The sequence below is a fragment of the Galeopterus variegatus genome, unplaced genomic scaffold (genome assembly GCF_000696425.1).
Source record: "Galeopterus variegatus unplaced genomic scaffold, G_variegatus-3.0.2 Scaffold8888, whole genome shotgun sequence".
Lineage (NCBI taxonomy): Eukaryota > Metazoa > Chordata > Mammalia > Dermoptera > Cynocephalidae > Galeopterus > Galeopterus variegatus.
Window position 1 is genome coordinate 1 of NW_007734999.1, and position 22,936 is coordinate 22,936.

At 46.6% G+C, this 22,936-nt stretch overlaps 1 protein-coding gene across 1 annotated transcript in view; it reads right to left on the reverse strand.

The window, feature by feature from the left end:
• Positions 1-1,242: 1,242 nt before the first annotated feature.
• The window catches only part of LOC103608821 (kinesin-like protein KIF26B), a gene marked incomplete at its 3' end in the record, with an annotated part of 64,230 nt that continues 42,536 nt past the window's right edge, over positions 1,243-22,936 (reverse strand). Inside the window, exons 3-6 of the mRNA XM_008593212.1 lie at positions 9,428-9,634; positions 4,947-5,040; positions 3,550-3,812; positions 1,243-1,426 (exon numbers count right to left, since the gene is read on the reverse strand). Coding sequence (XP_008591434.1) covers positions 1,243-1,426; positions 3,550-3,812; positions 4,947-5,040; positions 9,428-9,634 — 748 coding nt within the window. The remainder of the gene's footprint in view (positions 1,427-3,549; positions 3,813-4,946; positions 5,041-9,427; positions 9,635-22,936) is intronic.

Consider the following 22,936-nt stretch of genomic DNA (forward strand, 5'->3'; position numbering starts at 1 on the left):
AAGTAGCAGGCAGCAAGGAAAACAAGTAAATTCGGGTGAACCTCAGTGCAGATGCTGAATGAAAGAAGCCACACACAAAAGGCCACATGTGGACCACATGATTCCATTTGTATAATATTCTGAATAAAGTCAAAACTATATGGATGAAAATCAGATCTGTGGTTGCCAGTGGCTAAAAGTGGGGAAGGGACTGACCCTGAAAGTCAAGAGGGAACTTGACGTGACGGTGCATTGTTTTGTATCTTGACAGCAGTGGTGGTCAAATTTGCCAAAACTCATCTAAAGACACATGTAAAGGGTTTTACTAATTATAAATTATACTTCAATAAATCTGAAGTTAAGCAACTAAGGCGTAGGAACAATAGAAGAAAATGTGTCAACAGAGGCACTGAAATGGGGGTTGGAGGAGCTTCCACCTGGGGGTGACAGAAGCCCCCAAGAGCTACCTCCAAGAGGACTGGTTTTCAAGTCCTTTGGGCAATGAGGAGACTTAGGGAGAAATCGGGGAGCCTGTCCACAGATCCCAGCTGATGTCTTAATTCCAGGCTTCATCTAAAGTAGGTCTGTTGATTTCCACAGCTTCAGTCAATTGGCTTTATAATGTCCAGACTCTGCTGGGCTTAGAGTAGACACGAGGTCACAGAGGAAAAATACAGAACTGCACCAAGGCCAGTTTGAAAAAATAGACAGGAGGGGACTTAAAATAACCACAGCGCTGGGTTCCTGGCTGCACAGCTGGCACACAGAGCAGGAACCGTGCCTGGACTTTTACAGTGAAACTTCACTGGTGGGCATGACCTGAAGGAGGCAGCCAGCGTCTGGTTAGTTATTCGAAAGTCTGATTTACAGACTGCTTAAAAAAACATGACTTTTTTCCCCAGGTCTACAGAGTGGATTCAAGATTATGATTAATAACATATTGCCAGGGTGCTTTGGTGACTACGTGTTGGTCCTTGGTGATGTACACATTTAAGTTTTATGAGCAAAAAGATACTATTAAGCAGTTGTTTGTCTTTTTTTAAGTTTGTTCTCTCATGTTCCCAAGGCAATCGAGCATTTGTAAATTACCTTACCAAGGCAATTCACAAGTAAACTTTGGCAGGCTCTGCAATGATCGAGCATGACAGATCGGTGACCCCCATGCTGGTGAAACTGTCTTCTATTAAGAAAGGGTCCTGGCTGCCCTAGGTGAGGGGGTCTCTGGCTGGGAGGAGGGCTGTGTGGGGGCGATTGGCGACTTACTCCCCCCCTTGCCGCTTTTCTCCAGCCGGTACTGGTAGATGTGGAGCGTGAAGAGCATGTGGGAGTTGCGGTGGTCATCCTCCTCGCAGTCCTGCTGATTGTTCCTGCGGGACGCGATGGCAGCATCCAGGAAGAAGGCGGCCTTCTCGGCGGTGGGGGCCCGCAGCTCACTCTGGTTCTGCAGCTGCAAGACAGAAGCCAAGGGCTGCAGGGGGGCTCGTGTCACCCATGCCTGGTGCTACGGTGTCATTCGGCTGGCTGGCTGGTCTGCAGAATAAAGCCGTGTGCCTCTCTAAGGACAAAAGTCTTTCTGGACCTAAGGTCCTATACTCATGTGCAACTCTCAGCTTAATTAATTCACTTCTGAAAATTAACACGGAGCCCCCTTCTTGGACAAAACCTATTTTTACCCTTTTTACAACTTAAGTGGAATCTGTAAATAGCAGGTGTGGAAAGCAAATGGTTCTAACTAAGTGATTGATGGGAGCAGATGGCCCATCCTTATCTCTGCAGAGGACAGAAAACCAACATCCCAGGCTATCCATTTACCTAAGAAATCACCAGGGATGTGATGGCATCTTGATCTCAGAGATTAGGTAGTTTGGAGACAGGTAGCTTGCAAAATGTGATTTTTAGACCTGACAGCACTGATGTCCCAAAGAACTAAAACACATGGTTAGCTTTCACTTGACTCCCGATTTTTCAGTTATTAAAGTTAATTTTAGGCTACATTCACTAGCATAGTTATAAACAAGAAGTGTAAAAGGCATACTGAAACACCCGAGATACTTGAATGTCTCATCTGTATTTAAGAGATACCAATTTTTACCTTTAGTTCCTGAANCCTAAGAAATCACCAGGGATGTGATGGCATCTTGATCTCAGAGATTAGGTAGTTTGGACACAGGTAGCTTGCAAAATGTGATTTTTAGACCTGACAGCACTGATGTCCCAAAGAACTAAAACACATGGTTAGCTTTCACTTGACTCCCGATTTTTCAGTTATTAAAGTTAATTTTAGGCTACATTCACTAGCATAGTTATAAACAAGAAGTGTAAAAGGCATACTGAAACACCCAAGATACTTGAATGTCTCATCTGTATTTAGGAGATACCAATTTTTACCTTTAGTTCCTGAATCCATGTTCATGCCATACTCATTAATGGACTAAAGAAAATCTAGTGGGTCATGTATCTAAACCTTACGAGAACCTTGGCAACTACAGTAAACCTGAATCAGAACAATCATATTATCGAAGTTTGACCAGCACTTCTTTTTTTCTAGGAGAAAAGGAAAACTCCTATTTCCAAGTTGTTCAAAGAACTGATTTGCAGTACATGCCTTAGGGTCATACAAATTCTGACCATTTTCTACTCTGACTCTTTTAACTATAATTTTGAACTGTGAGGGCCAATATTTGCAACCTGAGACCATCAGAATCCTATAACTTTACAGAGGGATTCTATAGTGAGGGTACTTCAAAAAGTTCATGGTAAGATTCATGTTATCTTTTAATTCAATTTTTCCACAAACTTTTTGAAGCACCCTTGTATAACAGATGCCACTGGGGGTATCCTCACCTGTGCAAACAACCCCAGGTGGGATGAGGCAGGTACTTATCAAACAGAACATCTATTTGAAAAAGGAGGCATTTGGTACGACTAGAAAATAAAGCCTCCTGCAAGAGCCTGGAAGAACGGATTGTTCTGGATATGAACCAGGGAGCTCCTGAGGTGCTCCTACGTCTACTGTCAAAGAGCAAGGGAGAGACGCTCACAACAGGCATGACATCCTGCAAAGGCAAACTGGAGCTTCTCTTGGCTTCCATAGTTCTAGCAATTCTATCATGGTTCTAATTAGAAAGTGGTTATCAGTTTTTTCTACAGCACTGCTAATCCGGCTGTAAACTAGTGCCAGACACAGTTTATAGGGCCATAAACAGCCCCAATAATGGCTGTAGCTATTTGTGCAGAGCAGTAAATATTTTGGTTTGTTGTTAAACAAAAGAAAGACTGTACTTTTTTTTTTTTTTTTGCAAAGGGGCGTAAAGAAAGCAAATTCAATTTCTCCCCAAATGCTACAACAATTGTGGTTCCTGCTCATTGTCAATTAGAGTCAAGGTACAAATATTTAGGTTGGGTAAGCAGATGGCCCTGCAGCTGCAGGCCATAAACTTCCAGTCCATTTTAAAGTAAACACTTGTAAGCCTCCCAGTTTACATGTCGAGTGATTCACGGGTTGAACTGCCCCAGCCTCTGGGGTAGGGATGAGCCACCTTGGGCAAGCCCAGCTCCAGAAGCAATCACCTGCGTGCCACAGATGGGGTCCTCGCAGAGGTACACGCCAGGGGACTGGCCATCCTGCAGGCTGCCCGTGGCCACCTCTGAGAGCAGGTCCCGCAGATTCTCGTCTTTTCCCCACACCTCCACCGCTGAGATCCGGACTGAGAAACGAGCTCCGGTCTTTTCTTTCCGTTCATTTATCAGCTTGAAGAGCCAAGAGATGGCACAGGGAATGATGCCGAGGTTCTGCATGGAATCATCCTTCCCGATCATGGTGTAGGATTTTCCTGGGACAGCAAGGGGAGAAAGAGGAGCAATTGAGGCATCATTCTAGAGTCTCCAAAATGAATGCAAAGATACAGAAGAAAGCCATGGGGAACGGGGAGGAAAAGGTGAGAGAAACATTAAGCATTTGACAATAACACAAAAGGTGTTTCCTAGCACCACCGCTTCAATGGCTGCAATAAAGAATGCGACAGTCCTGACAAATGACACGACAATCTGAAAGTACCTGGAGGAGGATCTGCCTCGTTTTACATATAGCAGGAAGCCAGGCACTTTTCATCACAATTACGGTTCTTTTTATAGCCACCCCACAGATTACATCCACATCCCCACACTTTATATTCCTTTCTTGAGTTAAATGCTGTGTATATTTTTATAGCATGAGCCAATTCCATTAAAATCTGGCTCACTGCTTTCATCTAAGATCAAGGAGAGGGGAGGTGCGGGGGAGGCAGGAGTGGCCTCAGTGTCCTCTGCAAGGCCTCTGTTGGGATCTCTGCCAAGGGACACTTTGTGGAGCTCCCCGGATCACTCACTTATCAAGCATGTAAGTCAAGGCCTGGCGAGCAGATGGCCCCAGGTCAGGATTAAGAAGGGACTGCGAGGGGATTTCATCCAAACCCTTGTGCGGGGACTAACTGCTTCCCTTCCCAGATGCTTTGGCACAGACACATCCCTGACAGCATCTAGACACTGGGGACCAAAGACAGCTGTCAGACTGCTTTCCCCAGGCAGGTTCTAAGGTGGTTCTGGGCTTTGCTTGCAGGATGCTCCTCTGGCTTTTAAATGGGTTCTATCCCCCAACCAAGTTCCTCTTTGGGGTCGAGGGGGGGGGTGTAGGTGGGAGCGGACCACTGTCTTCTCTCTAAATAGCCCCTGCTCAGGACATGTTCATTTTCCCGCTTGCTTTCTGGACTTGACTCTGATCTGGACTGAGGTGCTCAGCTCTCAGTCATGAAGCCTCTCCTATATGAACTAGTGTCCACTTAGGACGAATACCTACATTTCAAAAGCAGAAATGGCTATTCCATTCAGCATCTAAGAGATGCTTAACCCCCCTTTTGCCTGAGGACTCTGGAAGCAATACAGAAGAACGGACGGGACAAGCTGCAGGAAAAAGGCAGGCCGTCACTAACCCAGCTTGGCATGGCCGAAACAGAACACACAGCCATCTGCCCCGTTGACCACGGACTGGATCACTTCTGCCACTGTTCCAGCACACACTTCAGCCTATCAGACACAAGAGGAGACAGCAGTGAGTGGATCACATGGCTGAGGCACCATTAATGACAGAAAAGTGAGCCTGCCCTCCCAGGCTTCAGGTCCCAGTGTCACCTCTGCCGCAGAGTCCTGGAGGTGCTCAGAACCTGTGGGTACCTTCTGCGTCTTACAAGCCTGAGCATTACACACGTTAACTGCAAACCCCTCTTCTGCTAATTTGCAGTACATTTCAGCTGCAGGATCTGCAGACCAGGCAGGAGCTGGCTGGGGTGGGAACTAGGGTGCCATCAGGGACCTTATCCCCGAACTTCATCTGCCACTCCAGCTTCCAGGACAAGACATTAAACTCTCCATTCACCCTCTGCTACCTAGCCTTTCTTTACACACACACGCACTTATAGTTTATGAAATGGCCCAGGCTTATTAGAGGGCGTTTGCAACATACATCTGTTTTCTCTACCGATCTCTTTCCTCTTTTTTAGTCCATGTCCTACTCTTTTCAAAACCAGGCTTGCCTTTCTTTCTGTACAGATATATTCATGGTCTACAATATCAGTCGCCACTTGGTATATTATGCAGGGTGTTTTCCAGCCTGTGTGTGCATCTCATCTCCAGCTTGGTTATTAAATCCTCAGACGGGAAGGGGCTCTGATGACTTTGTGTATTTCCCCGTGAACACCTGATTGTATAGCGCTTTGCAAACAACAGGAACTCAGTAGATTTTGTTACCCAACTTGAAATCTGGAAACCTCTTCTCTCTCTCTCTGGTTAGCATCTGAGACTTTCACAGTAGCAGGAGGACAACATTATTCGCTGTGTCCTGTCACCTCTATTTCTGTCTTGGGGCTGCAGTCAGAGTTCGTGGAAGCTTCCAGAGACCTGCACACCTGGAGGGCTCTGCAGCCCCTAGTGCAATGTGCTTCCAGTAGGAATGTGAAACCCAGCGGCCTCGGCAGTGAATGTAGTTATTCAGCTGCAGGTTTCAGTAGCACAATGACTCCTACGTATTGAGAAATCAATTTTCTCTTCCAAACCAAAATTGCAAAAACCACACACCCAACAATTGTCGGTTGTTCCAGGGTGGTTGCCTCAGTCACTTTGCTGGGGGCTCCTCCTGGGCCTAGGGGGCTGCAGGACAGGGCTGCTATGGGGACCACAGGATTGCTCACATACCCCCACCCCAGGACATAGGCAATGAGAAACCAGTGCTAAATCCTGAGACTGAGGCAGCAGAATCTTGATGGAATTTGCCAGAAGCATCTCTGCAGAGCTGGAAGAAGTTATTGCCCAATGATCTCTGCCTTCTTTGGCCATAAAGTGATATGGGGGTTGGGAGGCTGAGAACCTACCTTGAACCATACACAAACTGTATTAGATTCTTGAGTCACCAGAAGAATGCTGGTTGTGTGTGGACCAAATGGTCACCACTGAGTCACTCGTGCAGAGGCCAGGGGATAGCAGAGACATAGGAGTGGCCTCATAGGGCAAAGGGTGGGCAGGCATCCCTTTGCAGAGTTTCTGCCCACTGGGAAGACAGTGGTCAGCAATTTGTCCATCGGGTGTTTTGTGCTTGTTAAGAGCTGGCGATGGCCCCTGTAGGCCGACCCCCTGCTGCCCTTCCCTTTGGGCCTGGAAGCATGCAGCTGCTCACCCACAGGCTTGAGTCCCCCCAGCCCTCCCTCCTTAAGCCACATCTAGCAGAGGTTTGTCCCAGCAGCAGGCACCTAGTGACTGCTGAGGCCACTTAAGGGCCACTTCAAGGTAATAAAGATAGCTCATAAGGCAACGGGATCAAGAACCATTCTAATCACTGCTTAGCTCCAGGAAGCTGATATCCTTAGGAACTGAGAGAAAGCAAAACTCACAGCTGCCTGGGCCACCATGGCGGCTCCTGCTCCTGCACAGGTTCACAGCAAGGCCCTGGAAACAAGCCCACACTGCACCCTTCTCTGCTTCCCTGCTTTGGAGGCTCAAGGTGTGGTCACCCCAAGGAGGCTGAGCTGGCTATGGCCAGCAGCATGATGTTAACAACGATGACATAATCGTAAAAATAGCTCCAACAGTGTTCCTGGCTCTGTTCTAAGAACCTCATGAGTATCAACTCAGTTTAGTCATGTCCTCTTTTTTACAGAGGAGAACACAGGCCCAGAGAGGCTGAGTGACTTGCCCAGGGACACACTGCCAATCAATAGTGGATACACTGGTGGGGGGAGAGCAAAGACACAACACCATACCAAGCAGGACACAGAGAAGCTACTGGGAAGAATCCAGGAGTGAAGTCCGCACCGAAAGGTGACCATGAACAAGGGACTTAATCTTCGAGTCTCGGTCCCCTTGTCTGTACTGTGAAAATAGTAATGCCTCCTTTCCCACCCCCCAGATCTAGGAAGAGTTAAATGGGTTAATGAATATGAAACTTCTTAAAAACTGCAAATTTGTATAAAAATGTAACTTATTGCAAATTTTAACAAAAGTAACACCACCTCAAATGAGCAAAATTGCAGACTTGAACATACAGAGCTCTGGAACCATGAAATGCAGACAACGAAGAGCAATAAAAATGGTTCCTTTTTCTGGCATAAATCTAAAACTCATTAGTAGTCCAAGCTTACCTTAGGGTTTGCTTTGGAATGCTTAGAACTTATGGAGATTGCTTCTGAAAAGTTTCAGCTGTGTTAATTAATTTATTTGTAAGCCACTTATTAGACCCAGTGTCAGGTTTAAATTATTGAGCCCACTGGGTGGTACAACACATGAAAAATATAATGAAGAGAGCAACCACCGCACTTATTCATAAAATACCTTGTCTGATGGTAAAACTCTTTGGGGAAACCACATGCTCCTAATGAACGTGCCTAATGAAGGGTCCTATAACGTGTGTGTGCCTATGGAGCCTGTGTGAACGTCACTGCCCTCTGTGCTCAGATGCAACGTGAAGGAAATTAACAGAGGCTGCAAATGGCACCAATTAGCACCATAGTCCTCAGGTGCTGCTACAGGCAATTTGTTACCATACGACACACAGTCTTGTATACATCTTGGGAAGTACTACAAATTTATCAGAAAGGTACAGCCAAGATGCAGACTGAATAGGCCACTGTATACTATGGGTTATTTAATTTTGAAATTAGATCTACTCTCGTGTTCCCTTCCCCATCCCCACAGGAATAAGCAGTTTGGTGCCACTTAGAGGCCCATGTTCACCAAAGCTCCAGGAGCCAATCCCAGTAAGAACAGATGTCTGCTAGTAGCTTCGGCTGCACCATCTGGTACGGTCTGCAATTCACTGGCTGTCCATGGTCCAGGAATCTTGGCACCCTGGGCCCCAAGTAGCCTCCAAATTATACTCATAGTAGGTTAACAAAAATGGCGCCAGTTCTCCCCCCTCACCTTGTGTGCAAGCCCCTTGCAAGGTGACTTGCATCTCCTCTAATTAAGAGGGGAGTCTCTTCCCCACCTCTTGAATCTGGGCCACCAGAATGCACCAGAAATGGTGCCATGTCAACGCCCAGTCTAGCCCTCAAGAGGCTTGCATGCTTGGGTCCTGGACGCTGCCATGAAAACAAGCCCAAGCTAGCCTGCTGGATGATGAGAGACAACGTGACCAGGTGACCAGGCCAGGGCCATTCTAGACCAGCCTAAAGCCAGCCAACCCCCAAACATGTAATAGCATCCAGCCCAGCTCTGCAGAGCTGCCTGCCTCACCCACAGCTGATCATGGGCACATAAAGAGCTGAACTAGGACCAGAATTGCGCTCAGCTGACCATGAGCAATAGTAAATGCTTACTGTTTTGAGCACTGAATTTGAGGGTGGTCTGCAATGCAGCCATAGCTAACTGATAGAACAACTGTCCCCGAGCCTCTCTTCTCCCCCCCTGTACTCTATGGATCCAGGCTGCATGTCAGCCTCAGTTTCCCCACCTAGTTCTCCAGTTCTGCTGTCAACCTTAGTGTGCTTATATAGAACCCTAGGGTAGTGCCTAACTCTAATACAGCTCCCTGAAACATTTTCCCATCTTACATGCCCCCACTTAGAAGCCCAGGCAGGAGTGGGGTCTTAACAAACCAGTCACCGGCACCTCCATGCAGCTGTCCCCATAACTTCTAATGCTGCCTGCTAACTTCCCACTTCAGTATGCCCTCTACTAGCTGGCTGGCTCTTTCTTCTCCCCAAGGATATATTTTGTTGAAACCCCAGCACAGTGATCCTGCCCATGATATAACACCAGTAATTCATAAGCACTGAACTATTCAATGGAGCTCAACTTGACTTCTAAAGGTCATTGCGTAGATGGAGGACCTGGTACATCAGAGGTCTCCAGAAGACACCCCCAGCTCACAGGTCCCGGTAAATGAGAACCAACAATGCCTGAGCCTGAGGGGCTCCACACCCACCTGAGAAGCATCTTGGGGGAACACGGCATCAAAAGCAAACATCTTTGGAGGGACCTGGCTGCCTCTCTTTTGGAAGGCATTCTGACCCCCACAAGTCAGCGGGTCATACAAGGTGATTTGCTTCTTCCGCGGGTCCACCTTCAAGAAGGAGCTGGACTCTGAGGTATCACGAGCCAAGGCAGAACAAATGCGAAGCATGACTTTCACCTGTTAAGAAACAAGGGTATGACAACATGGATTGAGGTAGTGGCACTTTACGACAGAGCACCCTTGTATCCTCAGGGGATATAAACATGCACAGCAGCACTGAGCCTCCTCATGACATATGATGATGAAACACTCAATGAATAAGCAACATAACCCTTGCTGGGTCATGGGAAACAGATTTATTTACAATTGCCAGGTAGAAATATTTCGATACGTCCACTACTTTAATGCAGAGAAGGCACATCACGCTCTATGTCTTCCCATAAATATAAATTGAAAATTAACTGTGCCCTGGTGGCCCAATTACATAGACTAGGAGACTGCCCAGCTATAGGGGCTGGTGCAGTTCCTGGAAGCTCACAGATCAATAAGCCATGCACATAAAAGTTAGCTCCGTAATTTACTCCTTGGCTCGACTCATCAGGACTCTGGGAGACAAAAATCCACAGTTATTAGTGTCATCATTAAAGCCCTGTGAAATGGCCTGTTTGTAATGGCCAGCATTTGAAATGTGTTCCAAGGGGCAACAGTGGTAAAAGACTGGTTTGCAACATGTTACCTGGGATCCCATTAAGTGAGTGCAGAGAAGGTGGCATTTCTGGGAATGAAAGCACATCTCTGTGGGGCACGGGAGGCAGTGCCCTTTAACCCACCTTCTGAGTAATCGAACGTGAGTATCTGTAGTGCTCATGACCCACCCTGCCCCTCCCATGGCTGAGCACGGAGCCTGTGGAAATGCACAGCCTGCCTCAGAGTCCCAAGGTGGGCAGAAACCCAGGTGCACCCATGCAAGGTCTGCAGACTGCAGTCCTGGGGAAATGAACATTTGCTTTTTCACCAGCTCTTTGTTTTGTCCCACGTGTGCTGGACACTCTATAGAGCACCTACTATGTGCCAGGCACTGGAATAGCATGGGGGGGGGTGCAAGGATCTGTAACATATAGAGCAGCAGGGCAGACAGGCACAGAGACAGTTTTAGTAACAAAAGGTGGCAAATTCTAAAGGTATGCACAGGGATTCCTTTTAAGCTCCTCTCTGTTTCTTGCCCTTTTTGTCTAATCCGTTGTCAGGTCTGATGCAATCTCCATCATGCAGTTTGCAGGGGTGGGTGGGGCTGTAAATTTTTTCATACAATATTTGCAACATGCAGAAATGTTTGGGGAATAATATATATTGTATATATATTATTCAATATTGATGGAGTGAGGTCATCCTCCCGCCGATCTCAGCTGCCAAGGCAGGAGGACTAATCTGCAGTGTACAAAGCTGAAACCTAGAGAATTCCAAGGGCACAGGGCTTACCAGATGCCCTGTGCTGTGCCCCAGTGGTGCTTGTCCTTAGAGTTTAAGAACTGTACTCAAGTGTGGATCTGGAGGCCGGTGTCACACTGGAGGGAGCCCAAGGTGGGGATGAGGCCAATCTCCCAGGGTTCAAATCTTTGTTCTGCCACTGCGAGGGCATAGAATGATACCTGCCATTTCCTGAAGGCCTACTGTGTGCCAGGACTGTGCTATTACCTACTTCATCTCATTGAATCCTCCCAATAATCTAGCACGTTGGCATACTTGTCCGGATCTTACAGAGGAGAAAGCACATGTTACATAACTTGCCCCAGATCGCTGCACCTGTGGGTGGGAAGGTGGGGCTCCAATCCCACCTGCAAAGCCCATGCCTTTCCCACCATGCTGACTGCTGCCCCACTAACTGCCAACCATCTCTGAGCCTCAATTTTCTCACCTGTATAACGGGAATAACGACGCGGATCTCCTGGGACTATTGTCAGCATTGAGCTGACATGTGAAATGTTGAACATGGGACTGAGCACACAGTGGGTGTGCGATTCCTGTCTCTACCTCCTCTCTCTTCTTGCCTCTCCCAGGATCATGATTTCCTCTAGTTTTCCCATCACTGTGTTAATGATAAGGTCTTAGAACTCCTTGCCCTGGACTCTGGGTACCGCGAATCACAAGCGAGATACCCCAGGGATCACTACAGATAGACCTAGTTAGTGAGCACTGGGCTTGACAAGGCTCCGGTTAGTACAACACCATCAAATCCCAGAGGTGCTGCCTGTCGGACAGTAACCGCTACATTTACCTGCCTTCCATTCTGGCAATTTTCTCATTACTGTGACTTTCTAGAGTCTGATTTCAGTTCCATTCACTTCTATAGGTTTGCCCGAGTTACACAACAGGTATGCTAACAGTATATATCCGAATTGGTGGGTGGGTGTCTGGGGTCCCCGGGCTTTCTGGAAGCAAGTCTCCCAGCCCAGTTCTGAATGTTACAAGCCAAGGACAAAGCAACACCAGGCAGAACCGAAGGAGCCTCATGATCCACTGCTCTTCTATTTCACAATTTTGCATGCAATTTCGGGATAACTAGAGGTGCTGAATATAAAATATTAGCTAAGCCAGGCAAGGGACTGCAAGGAGGAGCAGGAAAGAAGAGATTGCATTAGTGGGCCATTTGTCCAGGAGGAACGCTCCTGCATCTTAACAAAGTTCCAAGCCCGAGTCATTTTCTGCAGACGTGCTAAGGATCCCAGCTGCGGGTCTGCCCAGAATCGCAGTTCTTTAAAAACCCACTGAACTCTGAGCTGGGGAAGATGCCACGCTTCATTCTTTTCTTTGCAATGCATTTATATAAATGGAGTTTTTTTCCCCTTTAAAGGAGGGAAGTTGGGTTTTTCCTGCTTCACCTCCTCTTTAGTCCAGCACTCCACTTCTGGCTTAATCCTCTATCATTGAAATGTTTAGGACAAACCTCTTCTGATCAAGAAAGTTCCTTGGACTTCTTGCCAGGAGTTCTTGCTTTTGACATAAACACTGGGAATTTCTTGGCGATATCTAGCCCACCCCTCCTCTTGCTGCCACCCTAGGTAGAGGGTGGGCAGTTGTTAACATGCACAATCTTCTCCCTAGCTCTCGGGGTCAAGGGGACAGTCACTATTTCACTCCCCAGCGCAGCCCTGGGGGGAATGGGACCCAGAAAGCTAAAGGAACAGTCCGAGTGGGGCACGGAGGGTGTGATACCCTGTTTCAAGCAAGAGGACACTGATGCATCCTGCACCAAAGTCCCCACTGATTGGGACCCCATTTTGTCTAATTTTTCAGTACACGGTGGGAGACAGCTGTTGCTCTGGGCAGCAGTTGTCTTTGTGTCCTGCTCATTAATCTTGCCAGCACCTGCCTCTGGATGGCACTCTGGGGCCAAGGGAGAAAGGAACTGTGAGACGCTCACCAAGAGGCAGAGCCTCGCTCCTGAACTGCACAGATACTCCATCAAGATGAGGCAGTCACCGATGGCCACATGGCCTTACTGGAGGCTAATGAGCAGTGACCCCACCATTGCTCACACGTGTCCTGCAAATGATCATGGCAGGTGCACAGCCCCGCCTGTCCCTCATCACGGAGCAAAGCCACATGGCGTAGCTCTAGTGAGGCTCATGGCCACCTGTCTGTCCACCCAGAAGCTGTCCAGCTGCAAGGTCTCTTCAGACTGGGAGGCTCAGGAGGGCTCAGGGTAAATCTGACCATTCGAAGGATCCCTCACCAATCAGAAGACCACAGGTAGTGGGAGAAAGAGAGAACTCCATCAGCTACTCACATGCATGAGCTTTATTTAAATCCCTTTGTGGATGCTCACAGGGAAAGTCCTCCACGACACAGACAAAACGATGGGCTGTTCCCTGGCCTGCATCTTGACCACAATAAATGCTCAATAGGAGTGTGTGGGTGATGATAAATAGTTTTTTCCTCTACAAGGCTACAGAGTTAAATTAGCCATTAGCATATCTCAATTCCTTTACATTTCTATATTCTAACTCCCTTTACAGCAATATCTAAGTTCACTGATTTTTAAGAATCAGCTCAGTAGAAACTGGTCAAGGTGCAGAAGGATCAGCCTAACCAGCAATACCACTGGGCATCATTCTTGTTTCAATCCCAGCAGTACCGGGATGATCTTTAAGCCTTCCACATCGATTCGTCAGTTCCTAAGACATGTCTGGAAATTGTTCTCCAAGATGAATCAGAGGCATATCAGAATAGAGGGAAAAGTCAGAAAGTAAGACAGTCAGAAGGAATTCAAGCACCAAAGGGTCATCAGATGAGAGAGACAGACAAACTGCAGAGCAACTAGCAATTATCTCTAGCCCAGTATCCTGTTTCCCTCCTAACCAGGCAGGTGGAGCAATGGCAAGGCTGGCATTCCTCAGGCTGAGCGGAGGTTGCAGAGATAGACCATCCTCTCAGCCTCAGGTGGGAGACCCAAAGTGTGGGTGAAAGATGGATGTGAGGGTGCCCGGCCTTGCCCGAGGAGAGCTGAGGGTGGAGGTGAGAGGGGCTCGTGTCTTTGGGTCAGACCAGGAAGCCCTTCATTCATTCCCTTTGAATGGGATTTACTGTTGAGGGGAAAACTTGGGGGATAACAAAAGGGTCCAGTGTGTCTCCTTTCGTAAAGGTACAGGGTGTGATGGCAGTGTGGTGAGGTAGAAGCTGAGACTGGGCTCTAACCCAAATGGCAGCATCCCTGAATGAACGAAGGTGTGGGCTTTGATGTCCTTATCCCTAAAATGGGTCTGTTGTGCTACCTCCTTGAAGGACCACTGTGAGGAACCAAAGAGAGAAAAATAGACTGTAAAGCAGCACACAGGTGTAAAGTATCATTATCTTTAGAAAAAAAGAAAAGGAAGGGAGAGAGGCCGAAAGAAACACAGAAATCATTTTCCTCATGTCGGCCGGTGTAAAACAGACTTTCTACATCAAATTAATGACAGAAGAAACCTTTCTCCTAGGCTTAATATTAAAAACTGGAGCAAAAACTCTCATGAACATACACATATGAGAGAGACAAAGAACAAAGTATTTTGCTCCCTTCCTCCCAACCAAAGTGAATGCTTACATTTTAGTCCACTTACATTTTTTGTAAAGTTGAATAATCCATGCAAAATTTGATCTGAGCCTATAAAAGCTACATGTGGTATTGAAATATCCCATATTTTATTCCTTTCTTTACTGTCTTGATGAGGCAATGAGATGGATGTGCTTATGGTACACTAGTCACTTCAGGAAAAGTCCCAACCATTCTACGTGAGATGACTGGAGAGACGGGAATGCTAAGCAATGTACACATCTTCACAAGTATTCTTTGCAACACACTCACTGTTCTGATTGAACAAGAAATTCAAAAAATTCAGCAAGCCTCCCAATCTTTCTATGCTCTGACGTTCTGACAAACACATCATAAAAGATTTTGATGAATTGCCAGTTTCTAAAAACACACTGCAAGGGATTAAGGGTGCAATTTTGCAGCCATTATATAAAGAGCCCTTTTCTCTTCAAGTGATATAGTGTAAGATTGCATTGCTAACCCACCACTGGTACACTGAACTCCATAAATATGATTTTCCTTTCCCCTTTTTATTTACCCAATGAACCAGCTTCACCTGATAGGAGAGATGGGCATCAATGTTAAAGTCATTTAAAATCAGGTTTTATAAAAGGAGAAAGTGTTAATATTTCTTGGTAAAATTTCTATAAATGATCTGAAATTACTTTTTCTGAAGGAATATTTTCATGATTTCATTGGACTGAAAGGTTCCAGAAGATTTTTAGGAGACCACAGGAATCATATTCCAAATAGTAATGATCTTGGGGGTCTCAAATAACTCCAATACCAGAAAGTACAGGAGAGAACCAAGGTTGTAATCCCTAAATTTAGAGGGAGCTTTTAAACACATCTGCTGAAGTCATTGTTCTGTCAAACCACAGTTTCCATTACAGAACCACAGATCTTCACCTGCAGGGATGTCAGAGATTCTAAGCACAGTTCAATTGTTACAGAACAACACTAAATGGGATTGAATTTGTTTGCATAAAAACACAATTTTAATCCTGCATGACCCATACAAAGATCATGGAGCTAAATTTCATCAGGGTCAAGGGCAGACTAGAGAGGCCTATTTTGGGGCAACGTCTGCTCTGTGTTGGCAAAATCAATCAATCTGCCACCAACACCAGTGCCAGAACGTTACAAGTTTTACAAATCTTACAATTTACAAAGGACTTGCTTGTTTCTTATTTCCATTTGGCTCCCCTGCAACTGCTTTGCTCAGGAAATATTTTTATAATGATTATTACCATCATCCTTACTTCGAGGCTAAGGAGATTGAGGTTCAGGGCATTTCAGTGACTTGCCCAATGCCAGTTGCCTGTCGGAACTGAAAGGATGGTGTCCCCTGACCTGCTCTTCCTTTGTGAGTCCCCTTAAGGAGGTGGGGGTGGACACTGGCTGCTCAGATGGGTGCCAGACAGCATGTCATGAGCAGTGATGACACCAGAGGGGAAGACGTGCATTATTCAGAGCCGGGTTGGGGAAGGTGACAAGTGGTGGCACAATAAAGCTAAGTGTGAAGGAGCATGTGTAAGACCAGAAAACCCCCAGTAATGAGATGCACTTCACAAAGGAGTGCTTCAGGGAGCAGAGGGGAAGAAAATTCCCTCAAGCTCTTCATCAACATGAATCTGTCACCAGGCAAGCCCAGCAAGGGGCTGTGGCACTGGAGGAAGGGAGGATGGTGACAGGGAAGAAAACCCTTCCCCCAGAGGCACTGCTGGTGGCCGGGCAGCCTTCAGGAACGAGGTCCCCGTGCCAATTAGCAGGCTTGGGAAAGAGCTGGCCAGGCTGTGAAGGATGGAGACAGACACATTTCAGGGGCTGGCCTGTCAGAAGGGACTGGAACTCTGACAAGTGGCCTGTTTAGAAGAGGCCCCATCTCCTAGCTCATTGTGTTAGGGAACTTATTTCAAATGAATGAGCTGGTGTAAAGAAACATCCAAAGACTGGCATTCTCAGGTCTGAAGTGAAACAAGATGTGGGATTCCGAGGTGTCCCTGGATGACCCACTCCAATGTCAGCGGTACTTGCTGTCAGAGTGTCCGGCCTATGACTTCCGTGGAGTGTAGCCTGGGCTTGAGGGCTCTGGAGACAGGCTCCTGGGTTTGAGTTATGGCTGTGCCATCTACTGGTGTGGGCGATTTAACCTCCTCTGTGTCACACCTACAAACCGGTCATAAAATAGTACCAGCCTAGCAGAGTTACTGTCATCACTAAAACAGCACGTGCCTCTAAAATCCCTTTCGACGGTGCCTGCTACATAGTGAGTACTTGATACATGTTAGTTATTATTACTTTATTATTATTATTGGGGTTTCTGAGTCTACTAGAAAGATCATGAACTTTGAAGTCAGACAGATCCCAACTCTTGGTAGCTGTATGACCATATCATATTTTAACATAGTTTCCTCATCAGTGAAATGGAGATAATAACTCTTACATTGAAGGATTTATATGATTATTATGCAAGTAATCATGCTAAAAACTTGACGCTAAGTAGGTCCTCAATAAAGAATAAGTTACTGTGACATTGAACCCACATCTAAGATGGTGCTGTAGGAGGCGACTTCCTCAGGAACCGAACCGATGTCCCCTGCTTTCCTGGATCTCCCAACTCCACCTTGACCTGGGAGTTAGGAGCCCTAGTCACGAGATTCTAAATCGTCCTGTGCCCACAGAACTGAGGCCCACTCCATGCTCAGCCAAGGCCACCCAGTTTTTAAAGGTACAGGGTTAAGCTCAGGTCTTCTAACTTCCACCCACTCTCTTTCTTGACTGATTTTTGGTAGATTCTGGGTGAGTGACAACTGAAGATTTTTCTGAATAGTGGGTAGAAAAACTATTATGGTTAAACATAGGAAAAACCCACTCAAAAGCTAAAGAAGGGTGGAAGGAATTTTTGTAAAAAGCAGCAGTGGGCGCCCTCCTTAAATTAGAATTATTTCAGAGGTACTCAGTTTGGAGTTTGGCACTTATTGTTAATAAAGGGCCCATTTGCCATTAAAGCTCACTCATGGGTTATGACCAAAGAGCTAAATAACAGATCTGTCATTCAACAACAAATACTCAAAAAATGCTGCATCTGCTGATGCAGATGCATCTGTCACCAAAGAGATGCTGTCTGGCTTGGAAAACAACAGGCCAAGGGAAAGTTGCTTTTCTTTTCTGCAGCCCACTTCACGATAAATTTGAAATCTTCAGCTTGCTGGCATGACACCTGATTTAGTGTTTCCTGTCCCTCATTGCTGTGTTCTCCCCAGTCCGGGAAATTTTGATATCCCACAGCTTCTGGCCTTTGACCTAAATAAATAAAACCCAGGACTCTGAAAACAGGTCAAATAACCCAGTCAGGTGTTTGTCTAGAAATACTAGTTACCAGATCCACTGTGGAATCTGGCAAAGCACCATAGGAAAAACCTAGTTATCTAAACAAAAAGTCAACCACCATGATTGCCCAATAATTAGGTATACAAAGTGACCTCCAAAAATTTGTGGAAAAGTAGAATTAAAAGATAATACAACTCTTCCCCATGAACTTTTTGAAGTGCCCTTGTGTATCTCTCTATTTCCATTGCTTATAACAAAAACATGTGGAACTAGGTAATTTGTAAAGAAACAAAATTTGTTCCTTGCAGTTGCAGAGGCTGGGAAGTCCAAAGTCCAGGAACACATCTGGTGAAGGCCTTGGTGGTGACAGTTAATGCAGGGGTCTCACGTGGCAGGTGGCAGAACAGAGAGAGAGAGACTCTCACGTGCTCTCCTTTTAAAGCCCTCAGAACCATGCCCATGACCACCATTATTGATCCATTCACAGGGCATGGTCCTCAGAATCCAATCACCTCTTCAAGGCCCAGCCTTTCAATTACCATAACAGGATTTCCCATCCTCTTAACAGTCGCAGTGGGGACCAAGCTTCTAATACATAAAACTTGGGGGACACAATTCAATCCATATCCCTGTATAACCTTCTGGCATTCATTCCTTAAATCTATTTTCTTTATAAAACTGTCTTTTAGGAACACTATCTACGCTGGCTCCCACGTTCTATTAAATGTGTGCATCTCTCATGAGATGATAATTTTGTTCCTGGTAGGAAGTAGCACCTATGAATGAGACCTAGGGTGATGGCATTAGCCTGGGTTCCCAGTGCCACCTGGGGCAGATGGCAGGAAGGCAGTGCAGGATCCATTCAGTTCCTTATCAAGGCCTTTCCAGCCTACAGGACTGCAGCCTGGTGGTGGGAGAGAAAGCAGCCTTCTCAGGGCCCACGGGGACTGTTGGGTTCGATGCAGGGTTGGGGAGTCCCTTCCTAGAAAAGCCATAGGCAAGCACATTCCAGGAGTGGGCTGCTTGTCCAGCCTGGAACTCTGCAGCCTTAGTTCCAGGAAGAAAATCAGAAAGTGAGGAAATTGTCCTAGTAAGGAAAAGCATTGAAGGGATCTTTTGGGTCAAGAGGTTGAAATTTGGAACAGTCTTATCTAAAATACAGGATGCTAAGTAGATTTAACTTTCATGGCGGCCTGACATGTACTCAATGGATATCGTTGCACAGAACTCTTATTCAACCAAGAGTAAGGAAGCTCAATAGCTATCCACAATTACCCCAATTTTCTCTCTCTCAGTTCCTCTAAAAGGAACTCAGGAGTGCATCTGTTCAATCCCACTTAAGCATACGTCGAACACACACTATACACAATGTCAACGCCGGGGCTGTGAGGGAGACAGATGGGAAGGAGGCCAGAAGGATGGAGAAGCAGTGAGGTCTATGCAGAAAACAAAAGGCACTTCCACTTCAGAGTTCCTGCACTTTCAAGTTTTAGGTTTGCAACTAAAGCAACTTTAATTCTCAGCTTAGCTCCGATGAGCCCCAGGCTGATTGCTGCCATCTTGATGGAAGGACTGGAGGGTGCCTGATGGGAGGGGACAGCCTGGGGAGGTGCAGGATGTCTGATAAGAAGAGGGGCTGAGGGACACCCAGCTGGGGGAAAGAAGGATGCTAATGAGCTGCTCTGTCCCCCCCCATGCCCACCCCCAGGCAACCTCTGGATGTCCCTTTCATTCCATTCACCGCCCGTCTACCTTGGCAGAGAAGCCCTTGCTGGCACCAGGAGACAGGCTCAAAGCACAATGGTAAATTCTAATATGGAGGATTAGTAGCAGGGTGTGTATTCTCTTAATTTTTTTCTTAAAATGTGCATATGGAGGATCAGATGGAGAGAGAGAAGGACCAAGTAAATGTGATGCTCACCTCATCACAGTCTTCTCCAGTGTGCATTTGGTAAGAATATTTAAAAATCACCACCGCCACCACATTACGGTATATACCCACGTTCCAACAACAATAATCCTCTTTGCTTGAAAAGGCTGGGACTGTGAAGGCCTGAGAGGGGAGCCTTCCCTCTGTGGCCGAGGGGCTTTGGAAAGCTTTATGAAAGGTGCCTGATCAATAAGGCAGACTCCTGCATTTGAGAATTTAAAAGCCTTCCCAGCACACTGTGTCTGAAGGAAATGTCAGAAGCATTTATCATGTGCCGGGATGGATGGTTTGCAGCTGTGGCCTGCCAAGCTAGAGAAGCTAACTTTGCGTAGGTCCTGCAAATGCCCTCACCAGGCCCTCCTGCATTGTATGGAATCAGCTTTCCTCAGAGATCAGAAAGCAGATGGAGGCTCTGTCATGGCCCTGTACAATGAACACTGTCACCGGGTACCGTTGCTGCAAGGTGTCCCTCTCATGGAGCTTTGTTCCTGGGCTCCAGCTTACACAGGGCTGTTCATCTTGCCTTCCAGATGAACCCACAAACTGACCCTTTGTATTTCCAAAGAACCTGAGCAGCTGTCCCCTAATTAGAGCTCTGGGCATGCAGTTTGTCTTGTTTGGACATTAGGAACCTCAGTCTAGAAGAAACTTGCCCAAGGGACACAGACCGGACAGAGGAATGGCCAGTGGGTCTTCCAGATCTTGGCCACCCCCAAACTAGTCTAGTGGATAAACATCCTGGTCAGAAATCTGCTCCTCCTTCATTAAGCAGCTGTTAAGTACCTCTTAACCTGGGCCAGGTATCATGCAAGGCTCTGGGGTTACAAAGAGCTTAAAAACCAGTTGGTGTCTGCAAGGGGCTTACAAGTTTATCAGGTGAGATCAAGGAAATTCTAATAGAGTAACTGGGGTACCATGAGGACACCAATGAGGGGCATTTCCACCTGGGGAGCAGGAGCCAGAAGAGGTGTCACAAAGATGACATGAATGAGACTTGGAAGGGGAGTCCATGTCAGCTAGGCACGTGGGCACCATGGGCAGCATGGCAGGGGAGTGGAGGTGCGGGTGACCGGTGTCTCGGGATCTGCAAAGAGCTGTGGTGCCTTGGGGCATGTCACTAGCTTCACTGTGCCTCAGTTTCCGCGTCTGTACAATGGAGATGGTAAGACTGCCTCCAGCACATAGAAGATGCTTTGAGGATTAAATGACATAATGCATTTGAAGGTTTTGGCAAACAGCCCGGCACATGGTAAGGCCTCAGTGAGTGTAGTTTAGGAGGAGAAGAGGTAAGAAATTTGGCTGGGAAAATAGGTGAGCACCAGATTGTGGAGAGACTTCTTTTCCAAACTAAAAAGTCTGTACTTAAGCCAGACAATGGGGAGCCACTGGAGGGGCAGATGGGGGGTCCCCATTGCTTTGGAGCAGATCACAACTCCAGGTGTCACAAGTTCTCCACCTGTAAATATTGCTGACAATGCCCCTGCTCTCTCCCCGTCTGGAGTGTTATGAAATTAAGGATGAAATGCTTGTGTCATTACAGCACAGCACTTCTCGAGTGTGTCGACTCCTTGTTCCATGAGTCTTCTGCAGGGATCGTGTAGATGGCACACAACCGTGCCATGGGGAGCTCGCTTTATGTGTCTACACTGGGTGCCAGCAGCAGCCACAGGACTTCACAGGAAAGATAATGAGTCAGTCAACCAGCAAGAAATATTTGCTAAGTGTGGATGAGCGATGCACTCTCCTTACCTAGGAAAGTGACCTGTGACAAAATATGTGAATTCAAGGAAAGAACCAAAGACAGATCGGCCTCAGAACTCTCAGGAAGAGAAAGCTTGATTCACTCTCTGTACATAAATCCACGGCATGTGACTGCTCTGCTCTAGTCACAGAACAGAACACACTGGTGGTCGCCAGGCAGCTGCCTGAGAAATGTGTTTTCACCAGGGCGGGGGGACAGCAGACCGTCCCCTCCAGCCTCACGATCACACATGACCTCAATGACCAGGCATTTCTCTGTCCTGCTTCTGATTCATACTCTCAGTTAGTGACTGGCTTTCTATCCCATAAGGGAAATGACACCGATTCTTTACTTTGTAAACTTTTATAAGGCAATTGGCCACCTAATCTGGACCACCTAGACACATTTTTGTTTAAGTGCCTACAGGTTGCTAGGAACTGGTTTCATGTACACACATGGGGAAAGCTCATGTCTTCATACTCAAGAACAGCAGTTCTCAGACTTAAACTATGTGTTGAAACACAGACTGCTGGGCCCCCCTCCTAGAGTATCTGATTCAGCAGGTCTGGGGTGGGGCCTGAGAATCTGCATTTCTAACATTTCCAGTAGGAGCACACTGTGCTGGTCTGGGCATCACACTGCTCAGGAGGCACATTGGCCTAATCCTTAAGGAATCTTTCCCTCAAACTCCACTGTGAATCAAAAACACAATGGATGTGAATGTTATATATCCTGCCAAAATGACAGTCATCAATTTTAAAGATCCTGGTAACTAAGGAAAAACATTTCTGTGCTGTCAAAATGGAAGTGGCTTCTGACTATTCTATAGTTCTCCAGGAGGAAAACTCTGGAATTCTAAAGTAACCAGATAAGTGTTAACCTTAAGAAGGGTTGTCAATAGGTTAAAGGGCTTTTCTTCTAAAAGGAGCACAACTTCTGGATCTATGATTATTTGGTTTGGTAGTTTTTCAGCTGTTGCTTTTATTACTCTCATGGAAACATAACCTTCCCACAACAGAATCCAAACCAACTCTTCCTATAGCTTCTTTTCTTTTTTACTTTCTTTAAATAAATAATTCTTTGGATTGTAAAATTATACTCATCAGGAAATGAGTTTTATTGTTTTTTTTTTTTTGTCTTTTTTCCGTGTCCGGCAACGGATCGCAACCCTCAGTGTTGCCCCCGTACCGGACCGGGGACCGGCAACGGGATCGCAAGCCTCGGCGTTGCTCCCGCGCCTCATTCAGCCAGTGAGCGGGAGCCGGTCTGTACGTGGGATCTGAACCCTCGGACGGGAGCGCCGCCGCGCTTCCCAGGCGGCGCACTATCCAGTGCGCCACCGGGCCGGCCCCAGGAAATGAGTTTTATTGTTTTTTTTTTTTTTTTTTTTTTTTTTTTTTTTTT